This window comes from Phacochoerus africanus, chromosome 6, assembly GCF_016906955.1.
Source record: "Phacochoerus africanus isolate WHEZ1 chromosome 6, ROS_Pafr_v1, whole genome shotgun sequence".
Classification (NCBI taxonomy): Eukaryota; Metazoa; Chordata; class Mammalia; order Artiodactyla; family Suidae; genus Phacochoerus; species Phacochoerus africanus.
In genome coordinates, this window is record NC_062549.1 from 69997503 (window position 1) to 70017209 (window position 19707).

Genomic DNA, 19707 nt, shown 5'->3' on the forward strand with positions numbered 1-19707 from the left:
CAGCCATGCCAGATCCTTAACCCACAGAGCGAGGCCAGGGATCAAATTTGCATCCTCATGGATACTAGTCAAGTTCATAACCTGCCGAGCCACGGTGGGAACTCTCCATTTCCTCTTTTGATCAAAAGTGCTTGAATAGTGAATATCTTTGCTACTGGGAAATTAAGTCAAGTTTTCAGTCAGGTGCCATCCTGATAGAGACAAAACATCTCAAGAGCAAAGGCCTTGTTTATGACCCCCAAGTTTAACAGACCTTCCTAGTGTGGTACAAAAGTTACCAAAGAGCAAAGAATAGAATCATTGATAGACCGAAAAGTGGCATATTTAGCCAGGGATTTTTCAATGATTTTTGTCAGGCGGGGGTTGTGCGAACACCAGATGCCAATCACAGAGCACCAGTGGATTTGCAAGATTAGAGGACTGGGGAAAAGATAAAGGTTAAGCACAGGGTACAATAGAGATTACTTATGGTAATGAATTGTATAATTTTTCTAGACAGCATTGGATTAATGTCATCCTGAAAAGAGATTACAGTTGGTCTGATTCTTGCAGTAAACAAATATTAAGCAGATCATACATGTACAACATATGAATGGAGAGTCCTAAAGCTTATATGATTTGTCATTTACAAGGAGAAACAATTAACCCATTCCCTAACTGTGCACATGGATGCACTGGCGTTTTGTGAAGGGGTGGAGGTGGTGACCTCTACTAGGCTTCTTCCTCTGAGTGGAGCCTCAAAGACTATCAGGTTGTCATCACCCAGTAGCCACACCCTCAGTTGTGAAGAGCACCCCACCCTCCCGTGGCTGTCATGGTAACCAACTCTGCCTGCCTCCTGTGCATGCTGTCTGGACCCTGGAGGAAGTGATGGGGGATCCAGGCGGTGCCTATGTCCATACTTTGTGAATTACAGAGTCAGACCCCAGGGTCTCCTCTTCTCTTTTCAGGTGTGGCTGGGCTGGGTTCTGCTCGTCCTCAGGGTGAACCTCTGGGGTTCCACTTGCTTGCCTTGGGAATGTTGTGCTCATTTTTAGAATCAGCCTCTGATTCATTTGCAGAGTGTAGTTTTTGCCATCAACTACTTTTTCAAAGACAGTGCCGTCTGTACATGGCTTTTGTTTTCACACTAAAATTGCATTTTCTTTAAATTTCCAAAACCATACACGGAGAAGGGCACACACATTCTTTCCAAAAAAGGTTACAACCTCTGTCTAATCATGAGAAAACATCAGGCAACCCAAATCGAGAGACAGTCTACAAAATCAAAGACAGATACTCTTCAAAACTCTTCAGCATGTTTTTGTCATGCAAATCAGAAGACCAAAGAGCCAAGCCCCTGTCGTTTTACTATCTCAAAATAACAACCCTTAACATCCTAAGTATACCAGACCTTTCTCTTTGCATTTATAGTCCTTTTTTTTTTTAACGAAAACAATATTATTCTGCTATGCCTGTGGTTATGAAACTGCTTTATTGACTTCAGGGTAAACTGTGATTAAATTTCTCTAGAAAGTAATTATTGATGGGCTGGCTCCAAGGGCCATGTCAGACAGCAGCCACAGTGTCTGTATCAGGGGATAAGGACTCTCACGGTGTCATTGCTGCTCCCCTTCTTCACACTCTGGAGCCCTGGGCACCACCAACTCAGTCTACCCGGTCTTTGTAGTCAGGGTGTTGCTCTGGGCAGCTCGCTTCCTCATCCTCTTGAGCTGCAGGCATACAGGAAACTTGCCTGCTGAGCCCCAAAGGACCTCCCATGCTGGAATTAAGGATGGGAGATTTCTTGAGCAGGTTTTCACACTCAGTGGACAAGTAGAAGGAACTCTGGTGTGCACCACTCAGTACCCGTCCCCCCAGCTCCTTTAAGTTCTGTCCATCTAAAGGACTCCAGGACCAGTGTATTTCTAGAATGACTCTCAGCTCCGCCCAGCCACTGCACAGCCATCTTGCTTTGTCCCCAACAGCACAAAGGGGCTGTCACATGAGGCACCCACTTACTGCCAAAGGTGATTCATGGCTATAGCCAGAGTCTGCAACCTTGATGTTCAGGTCAGTGTCCAGGAGCAGGTTTTCTGTCTGCAGTACCACAGTGGACATTCTCTAGCAGAATTTGCCTGAGGCCTCTTTCTCTTTCATGCCACCATGATTCACTAGGTAAGGGGATTGTGTTCTCTCCATTATGCCAAATAATTTGATGATGTTGGGTGATCCAAGGCCTTCATTATCTTGACTTTGTGGGGTAGCCTCTTGAGCCCCAGAAGCTCTGCTGGCTCGTGTTAGTGATCTTTACAGACACCTTTCCCGGTAAGGAGCAGCCTCACCTGGGAGCAGGTACCCTTGTCCAGGGTCATTATCCACTTAGTTCTCCTCCTCCTTGGCAGAGATGGCCAAAGGGCCTCACAGCAGATTTGCCCTTACTGCAGAGACAAGGTGTCCCTAAGGTCAGCTTAAAACTGAGAAAAGCTGCTAAAACACTTGATCCAAATCGCCTCAAAAGAAAATCACTGCCAAAGCCCACCCAGAAGACTGATCTTTATAATGGAAATCAATGTACAGGGCCAGATATAAATGAAGATGAATAAACAACAAGTATTAACACATTTATTTTTAAAATGAGGAAAAGGAATAAAGAAAAATGAGAAAACAACAAAAAGTAAAGAAAAAAAGAAAAATGAGGAAAAAATAAAAAAGGAGAAGAATCAAAAAGAGTAAAGAAAAGGTGAAAAAAAAAACAGTCAAAAACTCCACAAAAAGAAAGAAAAGGAAGGAGGGAAGGAAGGAGGGAAGGAAGAAAAAGAAAGAAAGAGAGAAAGGAAGGAAGGAAGAAAGGAAGGAAAAGAAAAAGAAAGAAAAAGCCTGCAATGCCAAGGAAGAAACTAAGTTTGGTCAAAGTTCCTCAGGTCACTGAAAACCAGCTTTCTGAGCTAAAAGATGCAGAATAACTTAGTCCAGGCAGGGTCTTAAAAAGGTGCCTGGAATTCCGAATCAGTGGCTCCTTATGAGGTCAGAGCGAGAAATGGTCTAGCAGGACTGAGGATAACCCACAGCGAATATTCTCACTTTTTGGTTTCTAGAACTTTTTATTCTTAAAAAAAAAAAATGTTGTAGATTGTACCAGTTTACACACTGACCAATCCTAATACTTAGAATCACCTGTCTTTAAAAAACAAAACAAAACAAAACAAAAACCCTTAAAAATGGAAACTGATGTGCTTCTTGCTTAAAATGCATTATATATATGCTTTATTTGATGGGGCAGTTTGAAGTTTACCAAAAAAAAAAAAAAAAGAGGAAATTGCAGAGAGTTCCCAAAACCCACTCCTGACCTCCCACCCCCTCAGTTTTCTCTCTTATTAACATCTTGCATCATTATGGTACATTTGTTACAATTGAACCAACATTGATTCATTACTGTTAACGCAAGTCTAAAGTTTGCATTGTGTTGTACAATATGTGGGTTTTGACAAATGTATAATGACATGTTTCTGCCATTACAGAGACATACAGAAGAGTTTCACTGCCCTAAAAATCCTGTGCTCCACCTGCTCACTCTGCTCTCCTTACCCGCTAACCAGTAGCAACTACTGCTCTTTTAATCATCTCTGTGGTCTTGCCTTTTCCAGGCCTTACAGTTGTAATCATACAATATGTAGAGTGTTCACTTAGCAATATGTAGTCAAGTTCCCTCCAAGTCTTACTACGACATGATAGCTCTCTCACTTTATAGTTAATAATTCTGCACTGTGTGGACTTACATGTGTTTGTATTAGGTTCGCTGAAGGAGGAACACACCAGGCCAAGTTAGTAAAGCAAGGGAGATTTTTTAAGGCATCCGAAACGGGTGGGCTGAGTAGTTATTCTTATAAAGGGTTGTCATGGGAAATTGCGACGAGGATCTATGGTGGGAACTTGTGGCAAGGACAATGAGAGGAAGGTTACACAGTTTGAGGAACTGGAGGGGGGAGGGGGGCGGGGGTCGAGTCCCATGACCAAGTGATTGTGGCAGGGATAATTATAGGGGACGGGAAAAATTACACGATGTGAGAAGATGGTTGGGGTTGGAGTCTCACGACCAGGTACGTGCAGCAGCAGGAGTTCATCTTTGTAGGTGGTTGATCTTTGCAGGCCGTTGTTTCTGTAGACCATTGTCTCTTGCTGTCCAACTCTAACAGCTTCATGCCAAAGGAGGGGCTTCTTCCGTTCTCCTGGGAACCTACCAGTTGTTTACCCATTCACCAGTTTAAGGACATCTGTATTGCTCCCCAGTTTGGGCAATTATGAAGTTGTTGTAAAGCTGTTGTGAAGATTTGTGTGCAAGATTTTGTATCGGCACAAATTTTCACCTCATTTGGGTAAATACTAAGGATCGTGATTGCTGGGTTGTGTGGTAAGGGTATGTTTAGTTCTACAAGAAGGAGCCAGCCATCTTCCAGAGTGGCTGTACTATCTTTCATTCTCAACACTAGTGAAAGTTCCTGTTGTCCCACAACCTTGTCAGGATTTGGGGCTATCAGTGTTTTAATTTTAGCCACGCTAATATATGTGTGGAGACATTTAATTTGCAATTCCCTCATACGTAGGATGTGGAGCATTTTATATGCTTTTTTGCCATCCGCATGTCTTCCTGGATAAGAGATTTGTTCAAATATTTTGCCCATTTTCAATGTTTTTCTTACTGTTGAGCTTTAAGAGTCCTTTGTACAGATTGGATACTAGTCTTTTGTCTAGTAACGAGTTTTGCAAAGATTTTTCTTCCAGCCTGTAGCTTGGGTTTTCATTCTCTCAACAGTGTATTTGGCAGAACAAAATAATAATTAATGGGTTTAATTAATTAATAACTGGTTAGTAATTAATGACCAGTTAAATGGTGAGAATGGTAAGCTCAGACTCTGTAAGTTCACTCTATTTGTATTCTTTCTCAAACATTAAACAATTATTGAAAACCTGTGATTTGTAAGGTGCCAAGTCGGGCTTGTGAATTCAGAGAGTTATAAAGAAACAGACTTTGACTGGAATTCCTCTTTGTCTCTTATCTTTCTCAGATAGACCCAGATTTTCTCAGGTTTGTTTTCAGTTGACCCAGGTTCTCCAGGTGCTGAGATCATTCTATCATTTGATGTCTAAGTACTTTTATTTATACAAATGCTCTAAATAAACGTTTCTGACATGCCTGGGACGTGCAAGCTCCCCTTTTAGCTCCTATGGGACTGGTTACATAGCGAGATGGGGAGGTGGGTCCCTGACTCTCATCCTCCCTGCTGTGCTTTGCCTCCTGCACTGGCTGTCCTCCACCCTCTCCTCCACCCCATGGAGTCCCTCAGCTGGATGCTGCCCTAAGTCCTCCAGTTTTTCCATTGCCATGGCCATGCCTTTATGTGATGTGATAACAGATTCACACTGAATGTTTTGACGTGAAAAGGGCCGTGCGGCTCCCAGGCCAGCAAACAACTTCTTAGAGTTGAAGACTGGTCATGTTGGTGTCTATGAACAACCAGCCCCAGCCTACACTGTCACGGTCCTTTTCACAGAGTCCCAGTTTACCATGATATGGCATCATTGTATTGCCCCCTCTTCTTCCACTTCCTTTATTTCTCTTGCTCCTTAATGCTGCCCCCCCATTCCTATTTGCATTTTATACAGAGAAATGTTATTAACTCTTGGATCAGGTCATGCCCAGAGAACCTCATCCTAAACAAATATACCAGGTGACGTTGTCCTGAGTAAAGATCCTTCTTTCCTTGAGAAGGTCAGCTCTTTGCATAGAGACTTTGTGCCAGTTCACCTGAAGTTATCGCATCCATGTATATCTGCCCACTTAAGATCTTCATTCAGCCAGTGATCTGGAGGTTGGAGAATTCCTTGCTTCAGTCCTGAGCAATTCCATGAAAGGTGTAGATAAGCAGGGAAGTTTGACGAATGAAAGTGTTCAGGCTGAGCAAAGCCACTCCGGTGTGCTGCTTGCAGAATGTGAATAGCAGGAAAACTAACCCTGCTCTGTGTGCCAGTTGCTTGCAAATACTCCATCTCAGCCCGATTGGTAAATCTCTAAACTTAATGTTATTATTCTCATTTTTAGGTGGAAAAACTGAGCATCTCCATAGCCAGAGTACTGGATTTAACATTTTCTAGGATGCGTCAGATATGCAGAAACGTAACTTCAGTTGTTTATAACTGAACTCCAATTTCTAGGCCCCTGTTTCTGCCGATGGTAGAAAACACTATTTCCAGTGAAAATAGTTTCGTCACTCTAGTTTAAAGCTTGGTCTCTTTTGTAGAAAGATTAAATGAGATTTGGAGGTCTTCCTTCCCCTTCCTTTCTGTTGATCTGGTGATGCCTGTTGCACAGGTGTTCATGCTGGTCGTCTTTGGCCTCCTGGGGGTGCCTCCTGGCAAGGGTTTGGGGAGTGGTCCTCCACCTTTGCATCCCTTCCTGAAGCACCCCAGTTGGTTGTAATTCACCTAGGTTCCAGGGAAAGCAAGGCATGTAGTTCTGTGTTTCCTTGGCCCCACATGGGTGCTCATTGAGGCTGCTAGGTTGCCAAAGCTCAGTCACTCCACACAGAGATGCCCCACTCAGACACGTCCACATAGTCCTCTTTTGGGACCTTTCATCCACAGCCCTGAACGGAGGCTCCCTCTCCCCATTATCCTGAAGAACATGTTGATTCGCAACTCTTTAGAGTTGTGGGAACATTTTTAGGGATCCTGGTACCCATGTTGGAGCCAAAAAAGAGTGGAGGAATAAATTTCTGAAGTTCTCTCGTGGTGCCGCAGCTAGGTTAAGGATCCAGCATTGTCACTGCAGCGGCTTGGGTGGATTCCTGGCCCAGGAACTTCCACATGCTGCAGGTGTGGCCAAAAATAAAATAAAGAAAAAGAACACAGTTCTAAGTGACCCCATGAGGCACATTACATTTTCTAATTAAGTAGCTTTCAAAGTAAGTCAAAGACACCCAAGACAGAACAGCTTCAAAAGTGCCTTGGTCAGCAGCAAAATTTGTTTGAAAGGTTGGTTTTATCATCAGATACTGCAATGCACTTCAGTTATGTGGTTTGTGAAATCTTAACCACACACACAAAGACAATCTTTATTAACTGGGAAAAATTAAGCAATTACTAGGGTACTGTTATAGATATTAGGTGACCTGATACAAATATATTGTCTTTAAAAACTTGTCAACAACACATAATTGTGTTCTTCCTGAGCTGCTCTGCAAGCAGGGTTGCTCGTCACTTGCTTGGGAGGTTGTTTCAATAACCAAGACTCCTAGTCTAGAATGATCACAGGGAAAAAAAGGAAAAGAAGAAATGACTTTGACAAGTATAGCTTGCTTTGAAAAGCACTGGGCTTTAGAGGTCTAAGGAACAGTGTGTGATGGGTCAAATCTTGTACCTGTTTATTTATCTAAAGGTGTAACACAAAGTTGAATATCATATACTTAAGAACCAGGTATTCTATGTTGGTCTACTCTTTTCCATTTTATATGCTTCTTTTTCATCAAAGGAAACAGTCTTAAATGTCTTTCGTATTTTCTGGCTATGGTATGTAATTAGATTCTTCCCTACTATTTGTTTCCAAATAGATTTGAAGTATTGATGTGTCCTGCAACTTGTATGAAAGAACTTGTGAGCCGTGAGGCAGGAGTCTATGAGTAGAACTTGGGTTTAGTCATTGAGAGCCTTTGTAAGCTTTAGTTTGTATAATTTACAAGATACGTCCTTGTAGTCTCTTAAATAGCAATCTTTGAGGAAATGTGTATTGTTCGAGTGGGCAAAAGAGGGGTTAGGGACCATTGATTTGGGTTTTTTTTTTTTTTTTTAGTTACCCACTATTGCTCCATGAGCCCTTCCTCTTAAGCTTTGGAATTTGAGCAGCCCCAACAAGCACTAAGCATCCTTTGCCCTCACTCAGCAGTGAGCAGTCGGCATCTCATTGTCAAAGTCACAGAACATGAGAGACACAAATAGCAGTATTTGTGCTGTGCCAGGTGTCAGCAGGCCCTTCTGGATCATTATGGAAGTGTCTTTCCTCCCTAAATAATTTTTACAAATGTACTGATGAAGACAGATTTCTGTTATCTGTCTTTGATGGGTCATGAGTTGAACTAGCACTGTATCTTTTCCTGAAAATATGCATAGTTGTGACATAGTGTTTAACAGTTTGAAGCTTATTTCTGCCAAAATGAGCACAGCTGTAAGAAATGATGACCCTCTCATCTTTGAGACAGTAAAACGGCTTCCTAATGTGTTTCCCTAACTTTAAACATTAAGTTCATGTTCCCCTGAGCTCTATCCTTTTGCCCCGTGAAAACACTATGAAGAATACAGTCTTTGACCAAATGACAGAGCATAGAAGATAAATTTAGTTGCTTTAAATTATGATGTAACAAAAAGCCTTTTGAAATCTTTGTCATGATACAACTTTCAGGCAGTATTCAACACAACAGAGTCAAAAGACTGAGGTAGAGAGTTAATGTGAGAGGAAATTTGGGGAAGTTGGTCACTTGCAAATTTTGGAAGTCATTGATAAAAAGCCTGCATGCTGTGGCAGTTTCTGACTTGGAGACCGACTCTCTAGTCATACGTGTAGCCTCTTCTTGTTTATTAATCTTTGGATGTAAAATTAACTGTTACTCTGTTTTCTTGGTACACTTTTATGTTTCTCAAAAGAGCAAGTCTCCATTGCTAAGGTTTCATTCAAGAAAAATAACAGGGGGAGCTCCCACTGTGGCTCAGTGGGTAACAAATCCGACTAGTAACCATGAGGATGTGCATTTGATCCCTGGCCTCATTCAGTGGGTCAAAGGATCCAGCATTGGAGTTCCCGTCATGATGCAGCAGAAACAAATCTAACTAGGAAGCATGATGTTGTGGGTTTGATACCTGGCCTTGTTCAGTGGGCTAAGGATCTGGCATTGCTGAGAGCTGTGGTGTAGGTCGCAGATGCAGCTCAGATCCTGCATTGCTGTGGCTGTGGTGTAGGCCGGCAACTGTAGCTCCGATTTGACCCCTAGCCTGGGAACCTCCATGTGTCGCGGGTACCGCCCTAAAAAGCAAAAAAAAAAAAAAAGAAAAAAGGATCCAGTGTTGCCATGAGCTGCAGCATAGGTCCCAGACATGGCTTGGGTCTGGGGTTGCTATGGCCATAGACCACAAGTGTGGCCCCAAAAAACCAAAAAAAAAAAAAAAAGGAAATCATGGGGCATGGAGTGGTGATTAAGATACACATTTCTAGGCAGTGCTTCTTATCTAAGTATATGCATTTAAACAACAGCATATATTTTGTAATTAGTATAAAGATAAATAATCCTCTGAAAACAGAATGCAAAGTTTTGATACAGAATTCCTTTATTTCTCTCTTGGGTTTATTTTGTTTCGGTTTATTTTTCCCCTGAAAGGTCTGATATTTCCTTTCTTTTTTTTTTTTTTTTTAAAGTTTAATTCTCCCATGTGGGGTTGTGGGAGAATGAAAGCTTCTGATAGGGTTAATCTAGCCACATAAAATTCCATGCTGAGTATGATCATAATCTTGATCTTTGATTAGGTCTCAGCTAGTAATATCTTGTGATTAATCAAAATGGGTTGTTCTGCATGTGGTATAAGTCATCTTCACAGATGGGATAGAAAATCATCAGAGTTCTCTTGAATATTTGTTTTAATCCCTTCTAGGATAAAATGGCTTTGGATTTTTTTTTTTTAACTTTAAATCAGATTGAGTTCACCAAATAAATGACTAGGAAGAAATTTTGAAGTCCAGTTTTGCTAGGATTATAGGTCAAAAAAGAAGAAACTTGGTTTTTAATTTACAGCGTTTCAGTGTTTCATTGAACCCACTTCGTATGTTTTTAAAAAGTTGTAAAATTTAGCAAATACTCTATTTATTTGTATAACAAGTAAAAATCTTCATTAAAAAAACACCTCCATGGAAATAATACTGAGGTTTTTATTGTTCTCAACAGCATAAAAGATTTTTCAAGATTAGTAATTGCGGGAGTTCCCATTGTGGACGGCAGAAACATCCAACTAGGAATCATGAGGTTGCGGATTCGATCCCTGGCCTTGCTCAGTGGGTTGGGGATCCGGTGTTGCCATGAGCTGTGGTGTAGTTCGCAGATGCAGCTCGGATCTGGTGTTGCTGTGGCTCTGGAGTTGGCCGGCAGCTGTAGCTCTGATTCAACCCCTAGCTTGGGAACCTCCATAGGCCAGCCCTAAAAAAAAAAAAAATTAGTAATTGCCCCACTTCTAATTATGTAATTCTAGTCTAATTGACATGAGAAAACAAAGAGCTTTACTTTGGCAACTGAAGTACCTGACCTCTAACCCCCAGAGTGCACAAGAGCTCTCAAATACAAAATGTTTACTGAATATGTCTATCGTTTCTGCCCACATTTTGGGCCTCATGAGACACAAGTTCTCAGAAAAGTTGCTCACCAAAAGCTGTGAATTGAACTGTCTACCCCAGAACCTCACACACTAGACAGGCTCAATGAACATATGTCTGTGATTAACAGACATTCAATAGAGCCATTTGTATTAAAGCTTGTCTCCCTCCCTCTCTCTCCCTCTCCCTCTCTCACTTTTTCTTTTTAGGCCAGCTCCCATGGCATATGGAAGTTCCCAGGCCAGGGATCCAATTGGAGTTGCAGCTGCTGGCCTACACCACAGCCACAGCAACACCAGATCTGAGCTGCATCTTCGACCTACACTACCGCTTTCGGCAATACCAGATCCTTAACCCACTGAGCCAGGGATTGAACCCACGTGTGCATGGGTACTAGTTGGGTTCTTAACATGCTGAGCCACAGTGGGGACTCCCTCAATATAACTGCTGAATAAAAGAGTCGGAAAAAAAAGCTGTGTAATTCATCCAGTCCACTTCTCGACTGGATTAATGACATACAAGTATTAAAATAAGAATGATTTAATTTTTTTCTATTATTTTCCCTTCTCTTTTTATTTCTTATAGGAAACCTGGTGAGCCTCCTTTGGTAAAAAGCTGGCTTCCTTTCATTGGAGAAGCCCTGAAATTACAAAAAGATCCCATAGGTTTCATGACTACTCTTCAGAAGCAGTATGGTGACATTTTCACTGTTCTCCTTGGGGGTAAGTGGTTCTTCTATAACTTCCTCACATATATCAGACTTTCTCACTCATTCTTTAATGTTGTCACATTTTTCTTTAGGCAAAATTTGGAATATCTGTACATTATTGTTTTGTTTGTTAACTAAAACAGAAAAAAACTTTTTTATGATTTTTTTAATTTTTAAATTTTATTTTATGTTTTTTACTTTTTAGGGCTGCACCTGTGGCATATGGAGGTTCCCATGCTAGGGATCGAATTGGAGCTACAGCTGCTGGCCTATGCCACAACCACAGCAACACAGGATCCAAGCCGTGTCTGCCACCTACATCACAACTCACAGCCATGCCGGATCCTCAATCCACTGAGTGAGGCCAGGGATTGAACCCGAAACCTCATGGTTCCTAGTCAGATTCATTTCCGCTGCACAACGACAGGAACTCCTTTTTTTTTTTTTTTTTAATTTTTGCTTTTTAGGGCCACAACCACGGCATATATGTTTTTGAATAGAGTAATTCTCACATTAAAAAACAAGTAATAGAATTCTTTTGAGGCTACCTAAGGAACCCCACTTTCCCACTGTTACCTGTCATTTGGTTTGGTTTAGTTTGCCTTTCAGAATTGTTCTAAAAAAATCATATTAATGGACTTGATTTTATAGAGCGGTTTCAGGTTTATAGAAAATTGATCCGATGGTGCAGACAGTCCCCATATATCTCCTCCTTCCCCAGTCAGAGCATCCCTGTCACTAACATCTTACACCAGTGTGACACACTGTGCGGTATGGGCTGACTGGCCACAGAGCACTGCTGGAGAGCACAGAGAACTCTACCCAGTATTCTGTGATGGTCCACATGGGAAAAGACTCTGAAAGAGAATGGATTGTGTATATGTAAAACTGAATCACTTTGATTTTTTTTTCTTTTTAAGGGCCACACCCATGGCACATGGAAGTTCCCAGGCTAGGTTCGAATCAGAGCTACAACTGCTGGCCTACACCACAGCCACAGCAACTCGGAATCCAAGCCACATCTTCAACGTACACTACACACAGCTCATGGCAACAGCGTATCCTTAACCCACTGAGCGAGGCCAGGGATCGAACCCGAGTCCTCACAGATACTAGTCAGGTTTGTAACCCACTGAGCCACAACAGGAACTCCCGGAATCACTTTGTTGTACAGCAGAAATGATCATAACATTGTAAATCAACTATACTTTGATAAAACTTTTAAAAGTGAAAAAATTATGAATAAACAAACAAATGTGGTACACTTGCTGCAGCTGGTGAGCCAGGGAGTTACTAAAAGTCTGTGGGAGTTCCCTTTGTGGCACAGCAGATGTGAATCTGACTAGTATCCATGAGGATGCAGGTTTGACCCCTGGCCCTGCTCAGTGGGTTAAGGATCCAGCCTTGCCGTGACCTGTGGTGTAGGTCACAGACGCAGCTTGGATCCTGCGCCGCTGTACAGCAGCTGTAGCTCCGATCAGACCCCTAGCTTGGGAACCTCCATATGCCATGGGTGCGGCACTAAAAAGAAAAAAAAAAAAATCTGCAGTTTATGTTAGAGTCCAGTCTTGTGTTGTCCAGTTCCTTGGGTTTTGACAAATGCATCATGGTATGTACCCACCCACAATGTCACACGGAATAGTTTCACTTCCTGAAAAATCCCACGTTCCACATATTCATTCCTCCTCCCTCCTTGATCCCTTAGAACAACCAAGAGGTTCCTGGGCCAGGGATCAAACCTGAGACACAGTGTTGACAACACCAGGTCCTTAACTGCTAGGCCAGTAGGGAACTCCAATTTAAAATTTTTTTTGTGGTGGTTCTAATTTCAATAAAATGTTTACAAAACACAAAAACCAAAACCCAAAAAACAGCAGAATCACTACGTATCCCAGGATCATTGGGCTGAGTGGAGGACCTGGAAGGTTCTCAGCTCATCCTTCTTGAAGGCACACACCCTCCCACTGTATCAGCTATCTGTGGCTGCATAACAAATGTCCCTCAAATGTCATGCCTTAAAATGACAACTGGTCTTTCCTGGGTTGCTTGTGTGGCTTGAATCATCTGGTTGCTTGATTCAGGATAGATGGCCCAAGATGACCTCATCTCATGCCTAGCCAGGTCTTCCTGTCCACCTGGTGCTTCATCCTCAAGAAGATGTCCTTACATGTATTTAAGAGGGTGAGAAGAAAGGCTGCAAGGCCTCTCTTCAAAAATTTTGTTGGAGTCTAGTTGACTTACAATGTTGTATTAGGTCCAGATGTACAGCAAAGCGAATCAGTTATACATAGACACAGATCCCTTCTTTTTTCCCATATAGGTTATTACAGAATATTGAATATATGTATTTCCCTGGGCTATACAGTAGGTCCTTGCTAGTTATCTCTTTTTTGTGCTATACTGTGTATAAATTATTCCTATCCTCCTAATCTATCCCCACCCTGCAGTCTCCCCTGCAATAACCATAAGTTTGAATGCACCATCTGTGAGTTTGTTTCCTTTTTATAGTTAAGTTCTTTTGTGTCATTTTTTATTAGTTTCCACATATAAGTGATATCCTATGATCCTTGTCTTTCTCTGACTTCCTCAGTAATAATCTCTAGTCCTAGGCCTCTTGAGGCTTAGTGGCTCAGCTGTCGCAGACACCTCACAACCGCCACATTCTGTTAGTCCCAGCGAGTCACAGGCCAACCCAGATTCATGGCTGTGGAGCCAGGGCCGAGTGGCAGAGTCAGTTTGCCAAGGAGCACATGTAGAAAGAGAAGACATTTAATTAAAGCCACATCAGCTTGTCACCTGGGCTGGCCATTCTCTTTCTGCACTTTTGTCTGTCCAGCCAGTGTCCCAGAAGGCTGATCTCTGTGCACGAGATCACCCACACTCCTCTGCCCTCAGCCTTCTGGTTGGGTGTGCTGCTGGGAGGGCAGGAAGGCTGGGTACCAGCTCCCGATCTCTCCCTGGGCTCTGGCAACAGTTTGCTTTCTTTCCCAAGAGAACTGAGGCATTAGGTATGATCCCACTCAGATTCCCACCAAATATGCTTGTGGTTCACAGTCATCCTTACCACCTTTGCTCCAGTTTCAAAGAACATTAAGACTCTCCATTTATCTTCCCCAGGATGCTTACTCCTCGCCTTCCTGCCTCCTCTGGGCTGGCGTTTTGTTATCCCTTCCTCTCACATATATACTTCATTATTTTCTTTCTCAAGTCCTTACCCTTAGCTTATAAGCACGCTTAAACTTTCCTATATTCTCCTTCTAGTTATGTTTCACTTCTTTTATTTATTTATTTTTTCTGCTTTGCATCTGGATTTTTCAAGAGGGTTACCTACATTTGCTGTTTCTGGTTGCTTAGCTCCCAGAGACCTCCTGGCTCTAACCAGCCCTCTGCCTTATTGAGGTCACTAATGGGCTGTCACCTGACTGGACCTCTTGGCCTGACGATGCTGATCCCCCATTCCTTCTTGAAACATCCTTCCTTCACTCTCTGGACACTGTACTTTCTGAGTCCCCCACTGAGGCTGAGTATTCCTTATCTGGGTCATACGACACCTGCCTCTTTCTTGGCTCCACCCCCTTTATCTTTCCCTAACCAGCCTTGGAAGTTCATGTTCTATTCCTAAAGAAGTTAGGTAATGTCCTCCTACTATAATCACTTTGCCAAGTATCTGAAGCAAGCTTTTGTACACAGAATGACTTCATTTAAAGTGCTACCATTTCTGTGTCGTTGGGAGAAAAAAAACGATCCAAATGGATGAAATGGTCCTGAGCTCTCACATGAACCAGAGGCAGTATTTGTTTCATCACAACTTACTCCTTCCCCTGGCAAGTCTCTTCCAACAGTGATTGTAAGCACTCGAACTTAAGAAAAATTGACATGGGAAAAAAATCTTGTATCTTAGAAACAGAGAAATCGCAGCCTGTAACGCAATCTTCTTAAGACTGCCGGAGGTCTAGGCTCCGTCCACCGCCCCAGCCCTGTCTCTGGCTACTCCTGGCCGGGTGCTAAATACATCATGAATGCACCAAGTTGTTTGACATTTCCTCCTCACACACCACGCCCTTCTGTGCCTCTGGTGTTTGTTTTGTGGTGCTTTCAGCCAGAATGCTGGTCTTCTCTCTTTTTTTTTTTTCTTTTTCTTTTTGGTATCTTTTAGGGCCACACCCGTGGCGTATGGAGGTCCCAAGCTAGGGGTTCCATCAGAGCTGTAGCCACCAGCCTACGCCAGAGCCACAGCAACGCGGGATCCGAGCCGCAATGCCGGATCCCCAACCCACTGAGCAAGGCCAGGGATCGAACCCTCAACCTCATGGTTCCTAGTCAGATTTGTTTCCACTATGCCACAACGGGAACTCCTGGTCTTCTCTTTTTAAGTCATCTTTGAAAGATGACCCACATGGATTTATCTTTGGAGGTCATTGCCACAAAGACACCTAATATATTCTTCCCTATATTAGGTTTGATGCCTCTTCTCCAGGCTTCGATCACTCCCAGGCTCACTTCTGTCATAGCATTTAATCAATTTTGTATTTATTGCCAATTCACTTGTCTATTTCCCTTCATTATTTTCTAACTCTGAACTGATTGATTCACAGTAAGTATTTGATGAGGAATCCCCAATACCTTAAAGCTGATGAAATTCTTACTGTAATCCAAATAAAGGACATAGCTGTGGCTTCCATTCTAAGGGAGCTTTTGGCTTCATAATACAAAACTAAATTCTTCACTTAAAAAAAAATAATCACTTGCCTTAAAAAACATTAAACCTTAGGTTCTAATGAGGAGATACAACAAATGATTGATATTTTCAGTTTTCCTCTTTAATACATTCCACGAAAATAATCTAAAATGATAAAGCAGAAACTTATGGCAGATTTGAATAATTTCATTCACTTTTCAAAAAACAGCCAATATCTGCTGACACTTAATATCTTAATTGTAGATTCCAAGGAGCTTGCTGAATTTCTAATGTCTAAATAATTTGACCACGGTTATGTTTTCAAATTCAGCAAGAAACAACCAGAGTTAAATATGTCCTGCTCCTTCCTTTTGGCTTCCTTGCTAGAGTTTGCATACATTCCTGTCAGGAAATCCTTTTCATGTGTGTGGTTCAAATGATCAGTTTGCAAAATAGCTCATTTGGAAAACGTGAAATGAGGGACAGAATCCCCCACCCTTGTCTCATAATGGGATTTCAGTGAGTGTATGTTCGTGCATGATGGGCAAATGATTGTCATCACCCAAAGTCTTAGGGGACGCGGATGTCATCTTAATAAAGAAATTAAAAGGTACATCTTTTCATGAGAAACCATGTAAATTCGTGACCTGTCGCAGAAAATAGTTCTCTAATTGGTTTGGTGTGGTGGTGCAGCGGAATCGTTTTCCCTAGATGTCACCCCAGCGAAGCACCACTGTACATCATTGTCACCAGCCAGTGAAATCTTCCTAATAAGAGGGGGACTAGGTAATGGATCATCCTCATAAAACAAAAAGTTGGTTCACATTCCAATCTTCCCACCAATATTTTCAGCTTGAGGTTTATAGAATGTCTGTTGAAGAACCAACCAGCCAAACAGAGATCAAAAGTTTAGAGTTATGGAAAATTTCTTAAAAATTCACCTTTATCTCCTATTTGCTGATTGGGCCTTTCTCTTCCAAACTGTCAGATAGTTGTTCTGAATTCCCTTGGATGTGTTTCTGTATGGCACCAATTATATGAAATGAAAATGTCAACATTCAGGTTATAATGATTGAGCTGTCAGACTACTTGTATATAAGACATGAGGGTGAATGACCTATTTTTTTTAACATTTAGTGGCATACTTGGCATCATGTGGCTTCATCTTCCTAAAAGAAGTAATTTTGAAGGAAGTGAAAAGGCTGTTGAGTTAGTAAGGAATCATGCACAGGTTATTCAGAAATGCTGGAGTTAATATCTTAAGGCCCAGCCAGCTCCTCAAAAGGATGAGAATGAAATTATTAGCAAAGAATACTTTAAAAATTTTGTCCTCATTTCAAATTTACTATCCAAAAAGAAGATTTTATATATGCATGTATATATATACATATATATATATATATATATATATATGTATATATATATATGTTTTTCTGCGTAAGTGGGCCTCATTTTGACATTTATATTTTAGATGAATGCAAACTCTGAAATTCTTTAAATCAATATTTCTTATCAACTGCTGATAACATTCTTTTCCTTTTTTGAAAACACAGCAAAGGATATTGTTTCTATCTTGTGATCTTTGTGAACTAGGCAAGTTGCCTGTTGGCACTTGGTATTCACTTATATGAAACCACACTGGAACAAAAGTTAATTCTGCTCCAAGAATACATGGCCTTTAGAATAACTTTTCAGATTTCCTTTGTTAAGAAATTTAAATTCATTTTATGAATGTATATGTGTTTTCCTAACTGTCTGATTAAAGATTACAAAGAAACTCTGGTTTTGAATTTCACATTAGCAGATGGTGGACAGATGGTTTAAATTAATATTAATTTTGGAAAACTTAGCTTAAATTGTTTATACTGAAGATTAAAAGTTGGAAAGCCAGCTAGCATCTTCAGTGTTATAAGTGCTTCCAAACCCACTTGAAAAGTAAAATCCAGAATATCAAAACGACTTACTCAGCAATCCACATCTTATTTAGAAAGATAGTAAGTGAAGCATAATGCCTAGATATTGAAGAAAATTTAAAAAGAATGAGAAAAAGAAACTATAGGTCCTAGAAGGTCAAGAGCTTTGAAAAGAGTGAGAATTTTTATCTGCAAACAAATTGCTTTAAACTAACTAGTAATGATTTTTTTAAAAGAACCTATCTACAACAACTGCTTATCTGAAAAAATATTAATAGTTGGTTGCAAACCAGAAATAGCTTTCCACATTTAGCTTTTATTCCTTTTATTTGAAATTAATCTTGTGGTTTCCTCCCATATCCTCACCCCTAAGCAGAGGAGAGAAAGGGAGAGAGCGGGGGAATATATGCATATTTGTGATGAATTCTAGATTGAAAACTCCAAAGTGTATGAAGTCTCTGTTTAAGGAGGCCAATGACAATGGTTGAATATAGTTTTGTCTTTCCACTTAGATTTTGGTGAATATAGAAAATTGGCAAGAAAAAAATTCTAAGTATTCTCTAAAAATTGTGTTTTACAAACTGAGCCTTTTACACATTCTCTGAATTTTAGTGACTAATCTGAAATAACTCCATGTAGATATTTAGCAAAATCCTTTCATTTAGTGAAAGGAGGAAAGTATGAATCACCACCTGTGAAAATACACAGCCTTGCCTAAATTTATATCTTTTGCAAAATAAGAGAGTTGACTTTTTTTTCAATTATTCGTCAGGCAGATGCTTAATTTTATTTAATTAAGCTGCTATGGTAAAGCAGGTGTCATAAAATATGCCAAATCCAGTTGAGACCATTTTGCTCTCCCCAGAGAAAAACAGAATCCAGTTTACTTTATAGATACAGCTTTGGAATCTGGCCAGAAAGAGTTGTCACTTCTAGCCCTTGTTCCTAGATTGGCCCACCTCTTGAAGTAAATTAAGGGGAAATAGAGTGACTGGAGTTAAAGTCATATGACTTAACTCTTAGAAAAAAATTATAGCACATGTATATGCATGTACACTAAAAACTTAAATTATGTTTTAAAGTTGCAAAACAGAAAAACATTTATCCTGTTTCTAGGATGAGGTTGAAAATTGTTTAAAACTTTATCCTAAATCTTGCATCAAGTTGAATTTAATTTCTGTGATGCTGTTTGAGTTAGGTAAATAACAAACAAGAAGTTGTTCATCTAAGGAAGCTTAGATGAACAAACAAACAAGAAGTTGTTCATCTAAGGAAGCTTCACACACACACACACACACACAACACACACAGGAATAATGCGTTGAAGAGCCAAGTGCAAATGATTAGACAGACTTTGGTGTCTAATTATTTACTGTTTTCTAGAAGACAATAAATAAGAATTAAAGTTTGTGGGATCTAAATTTCATGTATGTCCTTGGAAAGAAAAGACTTACTTGTGCTATTATTGAGTGCTGTCTGCATATGACTTCTAATTAGTAGGAATCTTTTTTTTGTTTGTTTTTGTTTTTTTAGGGCCCCACCCGTGACATACGGAGGTTCCCAGGCTAGGGGTCAAATCTGAGCTACAGCTGCCGGCCTACACCACAGCCACAGCAATGCAGGATCCAAGCTGCATCTTCGACCTACACCACAGCTCACGGCAATGCCAGATCCTTAACCCACTGAGCGAGGCCAGGGATCAAACCTGTGTCCTCATGGATGATAGTCAGATTCATTTCTGCTGAGCCACAACAGGAACTCCAGTTGGCGAGAATCTTGAAATAGCACTGGAGTGACAAGAAATTGGTACTGTGGAAGGAGAGGGAGGGTGCATGGAGACTGTCTTCTTGTCGGGCTCTGCTACTAAAGATGACAGCATGATCTTGGCCCTTAACTTCTCCTGACTTTCTTTAGCTGATAGATTCCGTGGTGGGGTGGGGTGGAGGAAGGTGGGAAGGGAAGGGTGAAACTAGAATCTCCAAGATCTTTGTCAGTTTTGAGAGAGACCATAGTATGATTTTGT

The 19707-nt window shown here is 41.0% G+C and overlaps 1 protein-coding gene across 2 annotated transcripts in view; it reads left to right on the plus strand.

Annotated features, from left to right (window-relative positions):
• Positions 1 to 19707, plus strand: part of LOC125129286 (cytochrome P450 7B1) — a 172447-nt gene that overhangs the window by 131532 nt on the left and 21208 nt on the right. Inside the window, exons 1-2 of one of the 2 annotated variants that reach the window (XM_047783846.1) lie at positions 4022 to 4079; positions 10970 to 11106. In XM_047783846.1, coding sequence (XP_047639802.1) covers positions 11055 to 11106 — 52 coding nt within the window. In that variant the 5' untranslated portion in view covers positions 4022 to 4079; positions 10970 to 11054. Of the gene's footprint in view, positions 1 to 4021; positions 4080 to 10969; positions 11107 to 19707 lie in introns of those variants that run through there. The other variant, XM_047783845.1, reaches the window with a different exon arrangement.